Here is a 16,315-nt window from a genome sequence, read left to right on the forward strand (position 1 = left end):
ACCACACCTGTGAATGCAGAAAAGTTGAGGTGCAAAGAACAAAAGACGTGAAGATCTTCCAGATGCGGCACGCTTCACGGGGATGCAAGAAGTTCTCGGTTTGATGCGTGGACTGCAGCCGCGACACCCTTACGATGCAACGGCAACAGCTCCAGTGGCTACGCTCTTCTCCCATGATGCGTGAAGCTTCTGCACGATGCGACAATTACAGCAGCGACATCCAAGTTGCGACAGCAGCAGCTCCGACGGTGGCGCGCTTCTCGGGATTCAAGGTGCTCTTTTTCGATGTGGTGCAGTGCGACAGTTCCAGCGGCGACACTGTCCTTCGGAGTTGCGATGGCAGGCACAGTGAGGGCGATGCGCTCCAAACTCGTTGCGAGATTCTTCTCCTAATGTGGTGCAGTGCGACAACTACAGCGGCGACACCCTCCTTCGGAGTTGCAACGGCAGCAGCAACGACGGCGACACTCTTCCTCTTCGTTGGGGCACGCTTCTCTGCGATGTGGTTCAGAGCAACAATTCCAGCGCTGACACCCTCCTTCGGAGTTGCGAAGGCAGGCACAGCGACGGCGAAACGCTTCTTCTCCTTGAGTGGCGCTTACAGCTCCTTGCAACAGTTCCTCAGAAAGCCCAATACAGCAGCAGGCACTTCCAAAAGAACTCTGGGGAGCTCTGGGTTGAAGTTTGTTGTCCCTGAGACTTCAGCAGGAGGCAATCTCTTTTCCAAGCCCTTGGAGATCCTTCACAAGTTGAAAGCAAAGTACACAAAGTTCCTTTCTCCTTCCTTTGGCAGTAAGGCAACCACTGCAGGCCAATCCCCCAAGCAGCACATCAGCTTGGGAATAGTCTCTCCTCAGTTTCTTCAGGTTCCTCTCCTCAGTAAAGGTTTCTTCTTGTAGTCCAACGTGATCGAATTTCATGGGATCAGGGTACCAATATTTATACCCCAAAATCCTTTGTTCTCTGAGGGTAGAGGTGCATGTGCCAAGTCCAAACGAGTTCCTGAGCACTTTGTTTACTGGACTTCTCCTTTCCTTTCACAGTGCAGGGTAGAAACATCAGATGCCCCACAGGAGGTGGAGTCAGCATTGTGGAAGGCAAGTACAGTGCTGGAGCACTTTGTTGACAGTACTCCTTCTCTTCTTTCAGTGTGCAGGGCAGAGACATCAGCCGCTCCCCAGGAGGTGGAGCCAGCAATGTGCAAGACAGGCACAGCCCTATTCAAGGTTCAGGTGCAACTCCTCCCTCCCATCTAGATGCAGGTCTCTCTATTTACCACTGGGCTGACTCATCCTGTCTCTTGGAATCCCCCAGCCCTGTCACTCACAAAACCAGACAAAGGAATACACAACCTAGCAGAGGCAGGCTTGAAAGGTTAGGCAAGCAAATACCTACTTTCTAAAAGTGATATTTGCAAACACAGAATATTAACACCAACTTCACTAAAATATGTATTTTATTATTCTGAGTTCAGGCATACTAAACTCGAATTTCCACCATGTTCTCTGAGTCTGTTAGGATTATAAAAGGTAACAATTCTAACAGCCCATTCTGTCTCATGGAGAACAGGTAGACTTGCAATAGTGAAAAACGAAAATGGCTGTAATTCACGGTTAGGACATGCCATACACATCAGGGCTTGTCCTACCTTATACTTACAATGCACCCTGCCCTTGGGCCTACTATAGGGGTGACTGGTATGCCCAGTCAGCATGACAGTACCAGACTGCACGCAGGCTCTGTAATGGCAGACCTTAGACTTTTTTTACAAGGCTGCTTCTGTGGGTGGCATACCAGCAGCATTTGGATTTACACGCCCTGCGCACACTCAGTGCACTAGACTAGGGTCTGACAAGTAAACCAAATAGCCAAACATGGAACCACTGATTAGTATATCAATTTACAAAAGGGAGCACTTGCACTGTGGCACTGGATAGCAGTAGCACAGAGCCCAAAGCATCTAACACCAGCAAAAACACATGAGGCAACAGCAAAAATGGAAAGGAGACCCACACCAATGGTGCCAGGTCTAACAATCACCTAAAGGACCAAGACTATGTCTAGTACTATTTTTATCTGAATTTAGATGAGTGAAGGAAATTGTGTGTTGTGAGGTGTATTCGTGAGTATGAGAGAAGGACTTAGAGTGTGAGGAACAGTTTGGGTTCTCAGTTGTTAATTTCATATAGACATCCCCTTAGAGCTGTTTCCAACCCTACTTTATCTTGTTGGGTTAGAAATGTTATGGGGAAGGCAGGAATTGATTTGAGTAGGTTTGTGGCCCATTCCTCAAGGGTGGTTGCAGCACAGTTTTGGTGTTTTGAGTGTCGGCATACTCAGTATGCCTGAGTATGTCGGCACTCGAAACGCCAACACTGTGATTACGTGCGGGAAACCCTTGAGGAAACTTATAGCGATGACGAGACCGTAACAGAAGGAGCGCTCAATGCTCCCTGAAGAAGGGCTTTCAGCCCGAAATGTATAGGGGCTTAAAGGGCAATGATAAAGAAAACGTATATACTTAAGAATTTGTGGATAATGAAATGAACAAAATTTTGGATCAACAAATTATGGAATAAAACAAATCAGATTTCAAAACAATTGTTTTGACAAAACTTCATTGAAGTCCTACACAATAGGAACACAGGTGTACCCATGGGGATGCGACCAATTTAGATTGGAAGCACATCATGTTATTTGAATAGACGTTTTTCAGGACGGAAAACGCCACCCGAGGAGAACCCAAAGAATTGACGAATAGGATTAAAAATTGGCAACAACTGCGCAGAAAGTTTCCTGATGTCCCAGACATCGGATCTCTGAAGTCACAAACAATGCAAAGCAATGAGGATCCAGTGCAGTAGATTTCAAGAATGAAGGAAAAATGGCATTAGGAGTTAGGAGAGAAATGAAAGGTGACTGGGGTAATGGTAGATTCTTTTACCACACAGTTAAAAAGGGACTGCCAACCGCAGTACAGGACAAATTAGAAGGAATAGTAGCGATGGAATACAAACCATGGCCAGAAATACAACACCACATCATTCATTTTCGCAAAATGAAGCAGGAACAAAAAGCAGGAGAACAAGAGGCAACTGGCAATTGAAAATGCAGCTGCTAAATTAGTACAGCAAAAGCTTAAGAAAAGAGAGGCTCCTGATGCAGTTATAGTAGCCACACCAGTGAGTCAAATGACTGCTGTCACAAATTTTCCACAAAGTGCCCAGAATGCACTAGGAGGTGACCCACAGGTAGCAGCACCACCCATGCAGGCACAGCGCATCAATGACTATGCACAACAACAGATATGCACCAATGGGCAACAACAGCAGTATTATGTTAATGAGCAGATGAGGCCTACAAATACTGGGATGCGGGGAAGAGGTAGAGGATTAGGCTTCAAAAGACCTACACCACAGCCATGAGCACAACATTGTTTCTACTGTCAACAACCAGGACATTTTGTGAGGGCTTGCCATACTAAAATGCAAGATGGGGAGAGGTTAACAGTCAGAGGACATCCACAGCAAGCTCAGGTGCCGACACAATAACTTCAGCGGCAGCCACAGCTACTTCAGCCCCAGGTAGTGTACTCCTATCCTTCTCCAGCTGAGCAACAACCAATGCAGCAGCAGGTACATTTACAGACTCCTGTGATGGCTCAAATTCAGCCCCCAATTCAAAAAGCACAGCCACAGCTGCTTCAGCCCCAAATGCCTGTGTACAAAATGGTGCGGCAGAAACAAACACGTGTACCACAGGGAGCCACAGAACTGCCTCCCACCAATTCGTTTTCACAGGGGACCATCCTGCAGTACCAGGCTGGAGGGTATTCAAGTTAGGACAGCCCACAGATTACTCTAGTGTGTCCAGTGTTATCATACCTCACAAATATTATAGAGGACCCAGTTGTGTATGTCACGATTAACAACACGTATAGTTTCTTAATTGACACAGGTGCTACACATTCCTGTATCAGGGAAGGAGCACTGCCCATCTCCAATCAGATGATTCAGAAAAGGGGGTGGTGATGAACAGAGTGTCTGAATTAAGCAGACCACTCTTACCCAGTCCAAAGATCAGGGCTTGATCCATCACCGTTTTTTAGCTCACTGCACCATTCAGACACTCTGTTCATCACCACCCCCTTTTCTGAATCATCTCCAATCAGAGCGCAAACACACAGGGTTTCAAACAAATATTTCTCACCCTCAGTTTGGATCACGTGGACAGAGCAGAATGGCTGGGATATGTAAAGTGTTTCCTGACTGAGATCGGATGCTATTCCTATTATTCGGACCCATCTTCAATGGATAGCATTTCTAGGAGTACACTAAAAACCCTTTGCCTGGACCACCTTGTGGATAAGAGGAAGAGAGTTGAAATCTTGAAACATTCAGTACATTCCCACCTCCTTACTCTCTGTGAGATTAACTCTGTACAGCCATATTTATCCCTGCCCATGACAAACTATGATCGCTTTCTTTTAACTCGCTTTAGATTCTGTATATTTTTTAGATTAGTGTCCTTTCCTAGCATGAACTCATGGAAGCGTATATTGCCCACTTGCTTGTGTGATGGTATGTCACAACAATCAGATATCCATATCCTTTTCTTCTGCAGATTTTATAGTGCCTCCTGTAGAAAAATTATTGTCCCTTTTTTTAAAAGAAATGAATTTTACCAGATGCCGCCCAGCTTTTTTAGAAGTCCAGAAAATGGATACGGTTTTAACTGTTACTGTGGTTTTAAATTATTTAAAACGTGTTTTTAAACTAAGGAAACAAATGGTAACTGATATGGTCTAAATTTTCTATTGATCTCCCTCACTGAACTCACAATTATGAGCTGTAATCACTGTAATCATTGTAATTTGTTTTTATGTCTTTCACTTTTATGGTTATTTGTTTTTAACCGAATAAAGTTTCTTGAAACTGAACTCAAGATATGTAATATTTTTTGATCATAGGCCTGAAGAATGCCTTCTTCAGTGTCCCATTGCACCCTGACAGCCAGTTCTTGTTCACCATCTCCATAAGTTGACTTCAGCATATCACCCACAAAGCAATGGTATTTGTGAGCACCTCAACCGCCTGCTCAAAGCCAAAATAAGTAAGATAAGTGCCATAATTAGACAGAAATGGCTCTATTGCCTTCCCATTGCTCTATTTACACTCAGAAACACTCCCAGTTCTGATCATCAACTCACACCTCACCAGCTTGTCACTGGCAGATCAATGAATGTGATTATTCTCCCACCAGACCTGAAGTAGACACTGAAATGTTTTCTGAGATTGCTTCAAAGCTGAACTGTTTGACTATTTGTGTGCCCTAACTCTTGCTGCTAACTTTCTTTCTATTCAGATATCAAAGACAAAGAACAATGGCCCTATTTATGATGAACTTCCACCTATCTGCCCTGTGACACAGATCTTCATAAAGAAACAACTCCGGAAGTGGAGAGACCCCAAGTTTGAAGGACCATTCCAAGTGATAGACTCTTCACCCACTGCTGTACGAATAGCCGAACGAAGGACATGGATGCACCGGATCCACGTGAGGATCCATCCGGCACCATCCAAGATTTAAAGGATGAGCAAGAGGAGGTAATCGTGTTTCCACTGACTATCCAAGAACATAAGCATGGAGATATGGTGGTCTATGGACTGAGACGCAGTAACAGACCCATCCCTCATACTGAACTTTCATTTAAAAAGATATGTACAGTCGCCATTATTTTCTTTGTTACATTTGTTGTTTCAATAGCTGTATTCCACTGGTTTGCAGTAAGTTCAGAAAGTGAGAGAGGTGCTGCTAGCAATATTAGACCTACTATCACCACAGGGCATCCCATATCCAGGACACTTCCTGGTAACAAGCGAACTAGGAAAAGCACCAGCAGTAGCTATGACACCCATGTACAGCCCACCCTGACATGTTCCACACCCAATGCCGACCCTACAGAATGGGACATGGTTCTTGATCTCACCCTGAATCCCCCTGTGCCAGATACCCCTAAACGTTCCTGCCAAAATAAACAAAGCGTTAGATATAAAATGGTTCGCAAGAAAGTACCAGTCAGGTATACATCACATACCCAACGTAAGAAAGCACCGGCCCTGCCAATCTCAGACTGGGTCAGTGATCTCCAAACACAGTTTTTTACACTTTCGACCAGCACTCTATGCATGATTTCCACTCCCAGTGCCCTGATAAGCCAGGAGAGGATAATGGGGTTCACAACGCACTATTAGACAACATGTGGTACAGGGACATGAGGAAGGTTGGAAGAAAGGTCACAAATGAGTCCCGCTCTGTGAGTTCACACATTCCTCATGCTGTAGGTGCAGATAAATTGATCTTTCCCAGAGAAGGCCCACCGCCAAATGTCTCCTACACCTGTTTCTTTGCCGCATACATGGTCAGATACAGCTACAGTCAGCCGAAATAGATGATGCATTTGTGAAAGCCACAGAGTGGGATAACAAGTATATTACGTTTACTGTTGTTACTGATCCATTGGAGTTTGAAAGGGTAAAGTAGGTTTACCATGGTATGAAAGTGCCTTCCAATTTAATGCAGGTCGGGACTATCACTTTAAGAGACTACGGTACTTCACCTTCCCAACGCCCCCATCAAAATGCCACTCGCCCTAACATCCCCAAGCCAACCATACCAATGCCAAATTCCCTTGTCAGTGGAGACCAATTCTGCACCTGAAGGCCAATATTTATTTCAACAGCAAGTGGAATGGCCCACATGACTTGATATGTAAGGCAGCCTCCTTAGGAAGCCCAATTGTAGGACAAGAGCACAAACATTATATCAATCAGGGATTGGGAGGGATTGTGCTGAGATATGGGCACAGGAAGCTAGAAGATACACTTTCAATGAGGGTACAACATACAAACCAAAAAGAGCATAAAAGCAAACATTTCCTCTCCTTTGCTTCCTAGGTAACGGTACAGTTCCTGTGGGTCAGAACACTAATTGCAGCAAAACACTTTTTAATTCAGACCTTCAGTATGGCGCCTCCAGCCTCATGGACATCCATTGGGCCTGCGGAGAACACATTTATCTGCAGCTGCCTCCCCACTGGCAAGGACTGTGCTCCATTGTCATGATGCATGAACTACATCTGGTTGTTCCAGCAGCGAACATTTCCCAAAAATCCATACCCACCCGATCGCAGGTGATGTCACCCTGCTCCACCACCAAAAAAGGGATGTCAAGAATTATTTCTCAGATGGCCCATTTCACGAGATTTCACAAAAATGCTGCCTTTTCAACAATGCTGAAACTTTCTTCGGGGGCGCTGTCCCTCTGTTCCAGACCAAAGCCAATGCCTGCTGGCTGCAGGTGACCAGATATGAGCTAATGCAGCTCGTCAATAACACCTGTGATGAGTTCAATGCCGAGAAAGAAGTACTACGACCTTTGCAACTTATGCTTCAAGGGCACCAATATGTTCTAGATCAGTTAACTGCAATGAAAGGTGGTGTTTGTGCCAAAGAGGGGAGATCCTGCTGCACTTTCATTTTGGCCATTGATGCAGACAATGGAACACTTACAAAGGCCTTTAAGGACTTGGACAATCTGGGGAAACAGGTGCATGAGGAGGGCGGTGCTGAAGCAGACATTTTCCTAATTGGTTCAACTTGGACTGGATGCCTTCATGGCTGTCTGCTGTACTAACATTTATAATGCCTATCTGTTGTGTGTTGTTGCTGTTATGTTGCGGTACACAGATTGTAATCCATTGTATTAAGAGATTCAGCTCTAAGATAGTTGGGATGAACTACGCAGACTCAGGAGTATACGCAGGAATACGCAAGGAACAAGGGGACAGAGAAGAAATAGCTATGTTAAATATAGTAGAGTTCACCATCCCTGACTCCAACACATTACAGGTTCCTCTTGATAGTCACTACCAGGCCCAGGCGCCTGGTAGCCCCACACTTCCCTTGTGGAGAGACTTGGTACACCCATATGAGCCAATGACTGACCAAGAAGGGGGACCACATAGACACTTAGGAGCTGACCTGAATAAGAGGCCCAAAAATCCGCTTCTTCATGACACACCCTGGCCACTGCCCCCACCGCCAGCTAAATATGCTGTACAAACGGTGTTCAAAAATGAACAAGAGGAGGGAAATGAGAGAGGGACCAATTTTTCCATATAACAAATACCCTGGGACATCCTTATTACTCAGCCAGCATAAACCCCTGTGTAGACCCTTCTGTTCAATATGTAGGCCTTTTGTTAAATTGACCATAGTTCAACTTTTCTGTATAGCAGGCTGAGGGCATGTCTGATCAAAATCTTATCCAGCTCCTCTCTCTGTGAGGCCTCCTACTCCAAACAAAGAGTCCCCACCCCACCCCTGTGCGAAGTTCACTGTCTCAAAAGTTCAACAACCCCCTGTTCTTTCGACATACAGCAGACTGCATCCTGGGCCAGTACAGCAGATGTGTCAAGCTGAAGCAATGAATATGGCAAAACAGGACGTGCAGATTTATATATGTATATATAAAATTCCTTTACAATATACATTTTTCTGCTTGCCCGGTGCAATTTTATGACATGCGCGTGGCCTGAGATATAAACTTTCACCTAGCTTAGGTGCCACTGTTACAGAAAAAGGCGCCACCATATGTGGCGAAAAGTGCGAACCATGCTATAAGTGATGTAGGTAGAAGTGGCCTGAGATGACGTTACCATAGACTTCTCACCACCTTAAAGAATAAATATAAAAAGGGTATCCACAGAGACATTGTTGGGCTACCTTCTCGTTTGTATGTAGGTGACAGACTGTGTAGGTTTTCCCCAAGAGCTCTTTAAGAGCTCATGTTCATTTATTTTAAAGTGCACTGTTCTATTTTATATTCTGCCATATGAAATGCTATATATTTGCAATGTTATTTTCTAACCATTGTTTTCTCCTTTTTTACATTTAAAATGTTTATATTGTCTCCATGGTGCATTTGTGTCTCAGAGGTTTAGACCCTCTTTCTCTAACAGTTTAAAAGATTTCATTCAGTAAATGCAAACTAATCCATGTGGCTATCTGAGAATGCAGAGCACTGGATTCAGAACTTTGTAATTTTTATGCCCTTATCTTGAAGTTTCTTGAAGTTGCATCTTCTTAATAAAACTGTTAAACTTTCAGCCTGGTTTCCATGGCTGACATATTTGCTTTCTCCATTTTTAGGGTAAGCGTTCCCGGACACCCCGGCTCAAATTAAGGTGCCCCTTTTGTCCCTAACTCACTCGGTTCCCCAAGCTCTGTGCTCAGACCCCCTGCCCTCTTGTCCCTTAAATAAATCTCCCTCCAACATTAAGTAGCATGCTACTCCGAACTCAAGGTTAAAGGTTAATCCAGTAGGTATTGTTGGTTATAGTGATTACTCATGTGCTCTCCTGAAAAAGTATATGCATTTACTCCAGTCACTTTGTGATGGATTATATTAATGCCAGTTAGGTGAGATCAATCGTAGGGGCTTCTTGGTTGCAGGAGAATGGTTGGTGAGATAGATAGGATGGAGGATTTGCTAAAGTTAGGTTATAGAGATAGGGTTTCAAGGAAGAGATGCTGTGATCTATGAAACTAGGTATCAGGCAATTGCAGAATTACAATAACAAGGTTTAAGGCAAAAAGGCATGAGACTGAAAGGAGTATGTACTCAGAAATAGAAGGCATGCAGAGGATGGAATGTAATTAGAGGGTCACTCTGAAGAAAGACAGTACGTTAAGGCCATTTTTCAATGCAGGGATTTGGGAGTACAGTGGGAGAAGGCTTTCTGAGTTTGTAAGCAAAAAGTGAATGTAAGCTGTAGAAAGAAACAATGTTATACATAGTGCTCCATATTCAGGGCAGAATTACATGTGTAATTTTGAGCTTACACATCTTTAAACCTTAAGAGCCTGTTGTGCACCAAGCCTAGAAAAGGTCTTTTGAACACAGGGCCTGATTCACAGAATGAACTTAAGACTCAATCCTAAAATTACTACTATTTTGGTATTCACAGAATGTAATGTAAAAATTTCTTCTAAAGCGCAACTAACACCTAGCGGTTTCTTGGCGCTCGAGCATCAGGGGGTAAACAGTCCGCAAGACAAAGGCGTTAGTGATAGACATTACAGAACAAGTGAGTTTTGAGAAGAGACCTAAAACGTGCGTAGGGAGAGGCAGCTCTATTGCTTAGGGGGAGTGAATTCCAAAAGGAAGGGGCAAGAAATGAAAATCTTGATCCTCCATGTTTCTTACGTTTAAAAGCCGGGACCTTGAGTAGGGCCAGGTGGGAGGAACAAAGATTGCGGGAGGGAACATAAGGGTTTAATAGTGAGGAAATAAAGAGAGGGCTCACGCCGGCGAGGGGCTTAAAGATGTACAGCCTAGCTTAAATTTGCACCACTCGGACACGGGGAGCCAATGAAGGGACTTTAACAAAGGACTAACATGTTGGTGCCTAGGTTGATGGTGAATGAGGCGTGCAGCCTGGTTCTGAACGAGCTGCAGCCTCTTCAGTAGATAGGACGGAATCTCTACATAGAGTGAATTGGCGTAGTCAATCCTCTAAATGACTAGAGCTAACAGAACTAAGGTGAGAGCCTCAGTGGTCAAAAAACTGGCAATCTTCCGGATTTTCTGGAGCTGAAAGAATCTAGAGGAGACTACAGCATTGATCTGGGGCTTCATCGTAAGATCGTTACTGATGATGACTCCCAGACTTTTTGCTGAGTTGACTGGGCTAGGGGGAAGACCTAAGCTCACAGGCCCAAAGGTGAATTTCCATGGGTTGGCGGCTCCCCCGACAAGAACCAGTTATGTCTTGTCGGGGTTAAGCTTAAGGTGGTTAGCCCCCATCTAGTCGCTGATGTGGCAGAGAGTGGACTGGAAATTAAAGATGGACTCCCCCGAGCCATCAATATTGAAGATCAACTGGATGTCATCTGCGTAGTTAAACGCGGTGACATGATTGCCTCGTAAGGACCAGATAAGGGGGTTCAGGTATAAATTAAAAAGAAGAGGGGATAGGGAGGAACCCTGCAGAACGCCACATGTTAGGCCTACCCTGTCAGCGGTAAACTGAGAGAGCCGGACCGCCTGGTGGCGGTTGGACAGAAAGGAGCGAACCCAATCCAGAGCGGTGCCCCGGCTGCCAGCCTCCCTGACACAGAATGCACTTACTACTTTTGGTATTCACAGAATGAACTTACTACTTTTGGTATTCACAGAAGTTAGGATTCTGTCTTAAGTCTGCCTTAAGTCTGTCTTAAGTTTATCTTAAGACAAACTTACGATAAAATCCTAACTTCTGTGAATACCAAAAGTAGTAAGTTCATTCTGTGAATACCAAAAGTAGTAAGTTCTTTCTGTGAATGCCAAAAGTAGTAAGTGCATTCTGTAAATACCAAAATAGTAGTATGTTTAGGATTGAGTCTTAAATTTATTCTGTGAATCGGGCCCACAGTCTGGAGTATACCAACCTTGGCACAGGGCATATATGCTGCACAAGGTGAGCTGGCCTGCACAGAAAAAGAAAAATCTCCTTTAAAGATCTTCTCTCACTATTTTGTAAATTAATTTTATTTTTACTTACTTACTAGAAATGGGTTACTTGACACTGGCTGAGAGTGTCTCGCAAATGAACAGTCAGATTTATAACATGTTTAGTCGCCTAATCCCTTCCAAGGATATGTTTTGCCTATATGTGTATGTGGCTATTGTAGTATATGCATTCTACTTGTAAGAGAAGCAGAGTGATGTAGGCCTGTGGGTTCCATGTAGACGTCATTGGCCTGTTCATGTGCATACGTTGGATTTGATCTTGTTTTCCGAGACAGTGGAAGTGTAAGGAGCATGGAATAAGAAATAAGGAGCAATTAATCAGAGTGACAATAAAGTCAACAATGGCAAATAACAGGCAGGCTGCAAGATATTTCAGGTCCAACCTTAAAACTATTATTTTGAGCCCCTAAACTAGTTTTAAAAGATTACTTATTTGGAGTTTGCGAGTGATTGGAAGTGAGCAGGATTGAGTAAAAGTGCATTTGTGAGTGTTTTGCGAGTGTCAATGAAAGTGAAAGTGAGTGAGAATCCGAGTTTGAGTGGGTATGAAAAAATTACAGAGTGCATTTCAAGGAGTATGTGATTATAGGTTATGCAAAGAAATGGAATTGAGTCAAGAATATAGCTATGCATCAGGTGCAGTTGCAACAAGGCCAAGAGTCAGTGAGTGTGAAAGAGTCAGAGTGTGTGTAAATTTATTTGTAAGTGAGATTAACACGTTCCATGCTGATGACGGAACCGTTCCGTCATCAGCTGCGGTTGGGCTGTGCTGATGACGGAGCAGTTCCGTCATGGCCCGGCCGCCGCGCCTGCGCGGCGCGTTCTATTGAGCGGGGCGGGGCATGACGGAGCCGCTCCGTCACGAGCACAGCTCAACCGCGGCTGGTGACGGAGCGGTTCTGTCACCAGCATGCGGCCGCCGTGCGGCCGCCCCGCCTTGTTAGCGCTGCGGCGGAATAGCCGCCGCAGCGAAAGGGTTAAGAACAAGTGAGTATGCGTATGTTTGTTTGTGATAACAGTGAGTGGATGTGAGAATGGGTGCTAATGTGAGTTTGAGTGAACGAGGAGAAAGAGAGTAAATGTGAGAAGGAATGGGTATGATGGGGGCAAATTTTGAGAAAAGAAAAAGGGTGAACTCCTGGTAGGTATTACGCCCTACCACATTCAAAGATCATTGGCCTCCACTGGAAATGCAGCTCCATGGATTCCAATTGCCATGTGGTTTGTGTGGCATCCACGTTCTGCACATACAACTTGTACTAGTTCTGAACTATTGCTGAGTTTTTCGTGCTCAATGTCAGTCATAAGGGGCAACGTCCCTTCTGTAATTATAACATTAAAGCACGCAGCTCCACATTACAACTTTCAATCAGTAATATTCTGCAGTACAGTTTGACGTCCCAACATTTTCTGTGAACTTCCTTCTAAGCAGCTGACAGGCTACAGAAGCACACCTACTTTCGACTGAGCATTTGGCTATGCACTGCCAATAGAAGCAATTTTTACACAGCATGATCTATAAAGACACACATCAAGACCAATCTACAAAATTATACTGACAATGTATCAATAAAAAAAAAAATAGACAGTAGAATTTGTACATAGTTGAAACTGGAGAAAAAGACCCAAACTATTATCTGCCTTCAAAACCATGCTGACACATTGAGGGATATTTACAATAAAATGTTGGTGCGAGGTGTTACAGCAACATTTGTAATGCTGCACTCCGGCATTTTTTCAACACAGGGATGCGCCGTATTTACAAAAAATATGGTGCACCCTTGCGTTTTCCCTATTGCTGCTGTTAAAAAAGCTGCCTAAAGTCAGTGTAGGCACCCATGCACCATGTTGCAAGGGTGTCTGCGCCCCTGTGGTGATTGTTTATGTGCAGGATGTGATGCCTTCCTGCACATAAACAATCTTTAAAGGTAATTTGCTGTTTCTCTGTGGGTTGCAGATAGCACCACACATAGAAAGAGCAAAATACAAGGAGAAAATAATAATTCCTCCTCATATTTCCAGTCTAAGAGTAGGTATTCCCTGGTCTTAGTTTTTGGCGCTGCCTCAGCCTTGTAAATACGGGGCAGCCTCAAAAAGCAATGGGTGTTGTGGAGGAACGCCCACTGCAACACCCATTGCACGCCCCTTTCACGCTAAGTAAAGCGTGAAAAGGGGCCTTATTTACAAGGCACCATTAAGCCACGTTAAGTGGCTTTACTCCCCTGTAAACATGCCCCGGTATTTGTAGGAGCAGACAACCAAATGAATACATTAGGGTGACCTTTTAAAGATATTTGACATGCTGCTTAATGGACGCACAGGTAGTGAAGGTTCCCTTTGACTTACAATTGCACCCCTCTCTGATCAGTGCAGGGTAACCTATCCCTTGGGCTTCAAAAATGAAAGAAAAGGACAGAAATGTTTTTTAGGCACAAGTAAAGTAGCCCCCTGGGAAAGGGAAATTTCTCTTTAGCTGACTTCTGTGTATTTTTGTATTGTAACCCTTAAGGGCTCACACAATATTGTGCAATATAGGGCTAGAATCAGTAAGAAAAAATAATAAAATTCAACATTGTTCCAAACAGGGGTCCTCAAAATCGCTAAGATACCTTTGGAAAACGTAAAAGAAGTCTCACCTCAGTTGTATTGACTTTTGTAAAATTCCAGACATTGGACGTAGTTGCCATCGAGGACATACGGATGCCTGCTTTGCCCACTGTTGGAACGTTTGTTTCAAAGGTGGTCTCAGCCTCCATGCTACACTCAAAGCCATGGTCGTGGGTGAAGTGGCTCTCGGCTGAGTACACCTTATTGACCCTGAAATGAGGAAAGAGAGAACATTCTAGGCGTCTAATACGTCACAAAGGAAAGGAAATGTACAGCACAAGCCCCCTGCAGCCCAAACAACGTTTACAAAGGAAAGAATGGAGACAATGCTAGTGAGGCAGAAAGAATACTGGGCATGAATGTGATGTGATGTGATGTGTACCTATAGAGCGCTCTGTCATCTGGCAGGGTACCCTGGGGCTTCCTGGCACATCTGCCAAGTAGAGCCCTGGACAAATCTGGCCGTCCTTCAAACTACTGTTCATTACTTTTCGACACTAATATCAGCCGTATGTTTGCGTTGTGCCATAGTGAAAGGCACAAGGGCTGGTATGGAAAAAAGAATGAGTGAATATGTTCAATAGAATTTTATAAGCTAGCGTTTCTCCAATTGTTTAATAAACATTGAAAATTATTCAGGAAGCCTGAAGACACTTTTAAGTAATTTCAAGTGATGAAAAATGCCCGATTTGACTGCTTTTTCCCATATTCCTTTGGGCAGAGACTTAAAAATACAGGCCAGGCCTGTAGAAAAAATCCAGCTAGCAGTCCTGGACCAATAGGCTGAGGGAGCGTTTTCCACAAGCCCAGATACAACCAGGCAGAGCTTAATTTGTTCTGCCAATCCCAGGGGCTGTCGCTATCTATGACTGGTCTTAAGTGTGATCATATGCCTCTTTGCCCCCCCAGCAGATGCCTCCTCCCCCTTATCTCACTCTGCTTCCCTTCACTGTCACTGTTTTTGCATCCTTCTCCTCCCATCTTTCCCCATTTTGTATTTTTCTCCTTCTTGTTTTGGGTCAAAGTCTGATGAGGAAATACAAGTTCCAGTCCTCAAAAAAGAGTGCCAGTGTGCCCCACCTGCAACCACCGCCCAAGCACCGAAGTCAGAGGTTGCAAGAGGTAAACTGTGTTCATTATGTAAGTAAATCATACAGATTTACAGGTAAAGTGAAGATTGCTCTTTATATAGTCTTGGCAGTCCGTGGTAATCCGCAATCCATACATGCGCAAACATGGCTCCACTTGCCTTCAATCAAGTATCTGCAAGTGGAAATGTGATAAAACTAATGATACTAACGATTGTAGGAGTAATAATAACTTTATATAGCGCTTCAAACACGATTCTGTTTCTTAGCGCTTCAAAATATGTATTACTATGGGACATATATACAAGGAGTAAATGCCACCAGAACATCACTTTTTGCGACGTTCTGGTGGCATTAAGTCATTTGACGTATTCACAAGGTGGCGTTAAGCCACTTAACGCTATGCAGCTTTTTAAGTGCCAGCATCAGGGAAAATGCAGGGGTGCACTGTATTTCTTGTAAATACAGCACATCCCAGCATTTTAAAACTGTTGGAGAGCGCCGTTTTTGGAGTAACACTGCACTCCACCAGTTTTTTTTAAATATGGCCCTGTGTATCTTGGAAATATAGCTACAACTATATTTATTTTCTTCTTCATGCCCAAATTTACTGGGGAATGGAATGTGACAACTGGTGTAAGCGTTAGTTATTATAACAATAATTGATCATCTATGATTCGCCTAAACCTTACAAGCGTACTATAGCTCTGGATAACAGATGGTGACGTTTACCAAGCTCAGTGGTACTCACCTGAGTAGCCACTGAAGACTGTAGAGAAGAGTAAGCCTCTGAAACTGACCTACAGGTTGTGAAGCAGAAGTGCAGCCGAATAACGTATGTGGTAGCGTTCTGGCTGTTGCACTGTGGAAATGTTCTCGGCTGGCCACACAAAGGGTTTGCATGGTTGAAGGACAAGGAATAGGACACAATACAACGCACACATTTACAACACATGCCATTACAACGCGGTCATTACAACGACTGGGTTGTTTCAATGAATAGCATTACAAAGCAAGTCATTACAACAACTTGCTGTAGGGGGCGG

At 44.1% G+C, this 16,315-nt stretch overlaps 1 protein-coding gene across 1 annotated transcript in view; it reads right to left on the bottom strand.

The window, feature by feature from the left end:
• The window catches only part of LOC147725944 (uncharacterized), an 84,735-nt gene that overhangs the window by 35,221 nt on the left and 33,199 nt on the right, over positions 1 to 16,315 (bottom strand). The window contains exon 3 of the mRNA XM_086960070.1: positions 14,211 to 14,391. Coding sequence (XP_086816196.1) covers positions 14,211 to 14,391 — 181 coding nt within the window. The remainder of the gene's footprint in view (positions 1 to 14,210; positions 14,392 to 16,315) is intronic.

This window comes from Lissotriton vulgaris, chromosome 3_1 (assembly GCF_964263255.1).
Source record: "Lissotriton vulgaris chromosome 3_1, aLisVul1.2, whole genome shotgun sequence".
NCBI classification, from domain to species: Eukaryota; Metazoa; Chordata; class Amphibia; order Caudata; family Salamandridae; genus Lissotriton; species Lissotriton vulgaris.